At 43.2% G+C, this 6,448-nt stretch overlaps 1 protein-coding gene across 1 annotated transcript in view; it reads right to left on the reverse strand.

Annotated features, from left to right (window-relative positions):
- Positions 1-1,183: 1,183 nt before the first annotated feature.
- LOC132471003 (neurexophilin-2) overlaps positions 1,184-6,448 on the reverse strand; it is an 8,346-nt gene continuing 3,081 nt past the window's right edge. Inside the window, exon 2 of the mRNA XM_060069965.1 lies at positions 1,184-2,800. Coding sequence (XP_059925948.1) covers positions 1,772-2,800 — 1,029 coding nt within the window. The 3' untranslated portion in view covers positions 1,184-1,771. The remainder of the gene's footprint in view (positions 2,801-6,448) is intronic.

The following is a 6,448-nucleotide window of genomic DNA, read 5'->3' on the forward strand; positions in this document are numbered from 1 at the left end:
ATGGCTGCGAGTCAACCTAGGTGATGTAAAGGGGATCTCTAGAGATATGTTCGTAGGGGCCTTCATCAATCTCAGTGGCCCGGAATCCCACAACAACTTCTAGAAGATACATGGACCTCCCAGTACCTCTTAGTGATTGTAATCGATCAACAGCATAAGAGGGTATTGAGCCAGAGCATATGAAGATTCAATTAGCATTGGTTTGGTGTTATGTCTAATGAAATTATGAGCGCCATCATGTTTACATCCCAAGTGTGAAGGTAAAGGCTAGACTAGACTAGACTGCACTCAGAGAGAGAGAATTGGAGAGAAAAGGAGTGAAACAGTGTCGGAGAGATGAAAATAGAAAACAAAGCAACGGATAAGAGAGGAGGGGTGAAGATTTGATGCATGTGAGAAGCCTACCTGTCAGGGCACAAATAGCAGTTGTATACTAGTAACTAATGGCTAAACTAGAAGTAGCTAGCAAATTGTGCAGTGTTAATTATTTAATTTCAATTAAGGCTATTTATTTTGTAAATATTCAGTATTGATACAAATTTAAATAAAGATGAAAAGTGGATGGAAGTGTAAATGGCCAAAATACTGTTCATCCAGTTATTACTTGAGGACTTATGCTGGAGCAGTAAAGGCCTATTTGAAATTGAAAGAAGGCTCGTAACTGGTTGGTAAACTGGTAATAACTAGCAAATTGTGCAATTTGAAATATTGCATTTCAAGTTTGGCTATTAATTATGTAATTATTCAGTATTCTAACAAATGATAATAAAATGAACAGTGAATGGTAGCTTAGGTGGTCTAAATGTGGTTTAACCAGTGATACTTGAGGCCTTATGCTGGTGCAGTAAAGGCCTCATACAAATTGATAGAAGCAATCTGGTGCTTTGAGAGGAAAGAATATTTGTTACAAAAAAAACACAATATCTTTGTCATTCACCCAACTGTAACAGCATTACACTATTTTCCTTACTCCTTTGGGGGGTATTAATTTAGCAGTTCCATACATTCTCATTTAAATTCTAAATCATCTTAAGGTAACATTTTATTGGAAAGATAATTTTGTGCTTTGAGAAATGGCGTTTCAGCACAAAATAAGCATACCTTAAATGGGATATATCTACGCAGTAGAGAGCTCACAGCAGAATGAGAAAATGACAAAACCCAGTAAGAGACAGACAATCCAAACAGTTAAAGAGATTTAATGTGCTTTTCATACAGTATATTGTATGCATATCTAGCATAGCATTTCTCAGACATATAACTTTCTTATACCCAGGGCTGGAGACGTAGAGCTGAGGGAATGACTAACAGTCAGTCTACCGTAAAACGCTGTATGCCATCACACCATGGCATAACAGTCATTCCAAAGGTTGCTTTGTACACCTAGGGCATACTAAAATACCAAAAATTACTTTATTTCTTTTACTTCAACTGGCAAAAAGGAATAACCATGTAAAACCAATGTCTAAAAGCAAGAATTAGGTCAAGTTTTTGGAAATTATTTACAAGAAAACAAACAAACGCAAACAATTACAAAGTGGGAAAATAAGTTACGAGGTATCAACCAGATCCTAGCCACCCATATATGTTGATTATAATTTATTCATTTATTTTATCCACAATTCAACAGCAGGTGAGCGCGGTGAAAAAAAACGGCCCCATTGTTTATCCTTATAACCAATAATATCCTCAATATAATTATCATGTGTGTATGTTCATTGTCCACTGTTTATAGTATCATTTCTTTTTCAGTTCAAGTATCAAGCTTACTTCAACCCAAGTACGGATGTTCGCTTTGGAAGTTATAGTCCGGACACACCTTCTGAACCAGCTTGTAATCGATGCTGAAGAAGGAGATGAAGATGCAGATGACCTTGAAGGGCTTGGCACAGAGCCAGGCCGCGTGCGACTGGGTGTGCTCCGTGAAGCACGTCTGGGACGGGTCGTACAGGCAGGGCTTGGGCTTCTTGGACCGGTTGGTGTTCTCGTACTCCACCCGGCAGTTGAAGGTCTTGGCCTCCTTGGGGTCCACGGTGGTCTGGTGGGTCTGCTGTAGCTGCACCTCGACCGGCGCCACCCCGTGGAGGTGTGGGTGCAGCACCTCGAACTCCACCACCTTGGTGGGCGGGACAATGCTGACAGACACGTTGCCCAGGCTGGAGGAGTTGTGGCGGAAGTACACCGTGAACGTGCCGTTGATGTGGTCCACGATCTTCCCCGTCACCAGTAGGCTGAACTTTACCGTCTTCACGTTGAAGTAGAAGTCTCCCCAGCCGAAGATCTTCTTGGTCTTCATGGCTGTCTTTTGGGAAGGCTTGCGCTTGGAGCGGTAGCCTGTCTGGTCCAGGAGATGGGACTGGTTCTTGGCCCAGTCGTAGGGGTTAAAGGGGCTGTATATGGGCGGCTTGGACTTCATGGGCGTCTGGTCGATGGAGGTTGAGAAGATGCGGGTCTGGTACGGAGGCTTGACTCCTCCCCCGGTCATACCGCCGCCCACTGTGGCTCCACCCACGCCATAGGGGGGGGTCTTCATCACCTGTCCCACTTTGGCAAGGTCTGAGAGGTCCCTCTGCTTCTCCAACCCTTGGACCTGGAGAGGAGAGGGAGTGAGATAGAGAGAGAGAGATAGGGCGGGAAAAAAGAGAGAGTTGGGGTTACAAAAATGCTCAGTCCAATCTTCAACAAAAAACACCTGGGCTCCCAAAGAATCTAAATAGTGTATTTTTGTTTGTACATTCAACTTTCTTTCCCCCTGCAAAACGACGCTAAGTGTAATGCATGTCAGTTTTCGTTTTATGCACTACCTCTGCTGTAATGCACTACCTAGGTGCTGATGCACAAGTGTGACTGACTTGAAATATCCTTCTTTTCTCTTTCATGTATCATCAATCTCATCGCTTCAGCTATTTTGTCGAAATTACGCTCAAATGCATGTACGCACAATCTCACACACACACACACACACACACACACACACACACACACACACACACACACACACACACACACACACACACACACACACACACACACATAGGAGTTGAGCTCCCAGCTGTCATGGGGAGTTGAAAGTAAGAAGCATAACTGCTATTCCAAAGGGTTTACGAATGCCTTCCCTAGAGGATACATTTGGATGGATACTTACTTCAAAGAAATAAATAAACCAACAAACTTGGACTCCACTGTCGCTATCTAGTGCCAGCCAAAAATGGCTTCTGTCTCTTCTAATTCTGATCTATTACGCACGGACAGACATTCTTGTCCCCTGTCCCTTAGATTTCATCAATCATCAAAGCCAATAACCACTCCATGTTGCTATTTGTCAAAGCCACGGTACTGCGCTCAATACACCTTTCTTACCTATTTGGTCTTTCAAGGAAAGCGTCTTTTTTGTTAGCCTGGTCGTAACATGCCCACAGTCGGGAGTTTTCGCTGGATTGATCGTTGGAGTAAAAATGGTTGAAAGTCTATTGACTGCTGCACGAATAAATTAACAAATGAAGAAAGATGGTGATTGATGACCGATAACTAGACAACGACTGACTGAACCTTTTCAAAGAGGCCATCATTCACACACATCCCCTGAAAAGGGGTGCGTCCAGACTGGGTAGTTTTCTACTGTTACCTTTAGACACAAATCTGGTTCTGTTGCTCTGTTGGGTGTAGCACTCTGCGGCTGTCCTATTTCACCTATCTAATGGCATTGAGAATTGCAAAAAACCATCATCAAAAAAACCAGAGTTAAAGATGCCGCTGCTGCAATTAAAATTTGTGGACATACATCTTTTGAACAAGGTCCATCAGTCAAAGCTGGAGATGTTTTGGCCAATATAATGCAGATGAATATGACTAAAGAAAATCCCCCTGAATACACCAGTTTTTAATCATGGAGAGCAATAAAGCAAAGAAAAAAATTGAGCTATTTTAGAGATTCTCGAGGAACTGTTTTTATCGCTTTTCATGAAGCATAGCTTATTCATGTGAATTAAACCTACAAAACCACACTGCTCTGCACTCAAACAAAGACACGTAAATTCAATGATCACGATTAATCAATGTTGAATAAGTATAGTCCTTATCTAACAATAACTATTTCAGTTGTAGTAAGAGTAAGAGTATAACAGTTGTAGTATCCCGGTATGTCTTCCTGAGGTTGAAAGATTCTAGTGTACTGTACAGCAACAGCAGCACTGCCCAACAATATCAATAGAAAGGGATGAGCATAGGGAGATGGATAGTTTTTCCTTTGTATGCAAGTAATAAAATGGCAACAGCAAACAGAAACCAATAAATAGACGGACATGGCTATTAGCATTAATATATTTTTTCCACTCCTGACAGTAAATCAATTCAAAAGGGTGTGGATTTGTTAGAGTAAACATCAGATATTTTCTCTTGACATGAAATCCATGGACCTTAGAGTTCCTGCAAAGAAAAGTGTTTGCAGTAAGGTCATATGAGGGTGCCTTAACTGCTGAAAGATAGACGGCTTGCAAAGATTGAAAAACAGAGGCTCTGTCCTCCCTAACGTTTAATCCATCAGGTAACAAACAAACCGAGAAGTGTATTCATATCGTAGAAACTGCACTGTTTACACAGAGACCCACAATGCAACCTTGAGTATTGCGCACACACACACATGCGCACACACACATACACACACATAAACACACACAATCACACGCACACACACATACACAGACACACAGGCAAGCACAAACAACCATATCTCACTATTGAATTCCAATTTAAAATGTTTTATGTCCTACATGTGCAAAGCTAAAAATATGTCCTACTGAATACTGTACAATTATGTTTTTATACTATGCATTTTTTTTTTTGCAAAATTCAACAAAATCCTTTTAGATAATCACTTTCCTCAAAAACATGAAAAGGTGCCTACAACAAAAAACGCTACTTCAAACATTCCACAACAAATCTTATGTTGTGGAATTTAACTTCACCTATAAATGGTAAACAGAATACCAAAGGTTTTTCCGAAAAATTACAATGATACAACAAACGTCGTACCATTTCATGGTAAACGTTGCACCGATTTAAACAACAGAAGAGATAAAAAAGACTGAAGCTGTCGTGGTGATGAACTTCCTGGGTATGTATACTTTGGGCGTATCGCGGCAGAAGAGAATATAATGGCCTTGCATGCTACTCCACTACTTCTGTATACACACACGTGTCGATGAAGAGAACTCAATAGCATCGGGTGAAAAAAAAAAAAACAATCACATTATGGAAGATAGGAGAGAGAATGGGATAGTGAGGAAAATCATATTAGCGGAGTCCCGAGATGAGAGGAGGGAGACTAAGGAGGGCATATACTACATTTTCTGAAGATGGGGGGAACATATTTCATCTTTAACTTCATTTGGAAGAGGGTCTATATGAGAACCAAGCGTCGTTAGCCGACATTTAGGTGGAAATGCTGATCACCTACCCATGTGCTAGCGGGATTAAAATGTAGCAAGTGTTGAGTGGAACGAATGGGGTTGTGGGTTGGATGTGGGGGGGAGAGTAAAGAGGGGGAAAGAGAGAGAGAGGGGGGGTAAATCGAGACAGAAAGAAAGCCATATAAACATAGACCAGAGGAACCAGGGGTTAAAGGGGCTTCCCGCCAGCTCCTCCAAGATAGGAAGGAGAAGTGTATGCTAGAATTGACTCCTAAATCCTGAAATGCCACATGCCACTACAATGGAGATCTCTTGTCATCATTAAGGAAGCTTAGATCAATAGTACTATCTCTCTCCCCCTCCCTCTCTCTCTCTCTCTCTCTCTCTCTCTCTCTCTCTCTCTCTCTCTCTCTCTCTCTCTCTCTCTCTCTCTCTCTCTTCTCTCCCCCCCTCTCTCTCTCTCTCTCCTCTCTCCCTCCCTATCTCTCCCCCCCCCCGCCTCTCTCTGTCTCTTGCTCTCTCTCGCTCGCTGCCACTAATGGGGTTTTGGATGCACCACCACAGCATGCGCAGTCTCACCTTCCCGCCGTAACTAGATTCCACTCCTTTAGAGACCGCCACGGCTGGCTCTTCGGATGGAGCATGGCCTCACGCGCCAACCAACACCCTTTCACCGCCACCACCGCCCCCACCACCGCCCCAACCACCGCCCCCACCACCACCACCACCACCACCACCACCACCACCACCACCTCCACCACTACCTCCACCACCACCACCTCCCTGTTCCCTGAAGACTGATGAGGAGATGAGAGGCTCCTGTTACTCAGCCCTCCCTTACTCTCCCTCACTCTCTCGCTCTCTCCTCTCTCTGTCTCTTGCTCTCCCTGCCGAGCTTGTTCGTTTGTCTAATTGGAGTTTTATTGGTGACAATCAATTCATTTCCATCTGTGCTCCTGGCTCGCATTGATCCACTGTCACCGGAGAGAGAGAGAGAGTCAAATGAAGCGTTCCCCTCCCGCTGCCTCACCGAGCAAACC

This window comes from Gadus macrocephalus, chromosome 13 (assembly GCF_031168955.1).
Source record: "Gadus macrocephalus chromosome 13, ASM3116895v1".
NCBI classification, from domain to species: Eukaryota; Metazoa; Chordata; class Actinopteri; order Gadiformes; family Gadidae; genus Gadus; species Gadus macrocephalus.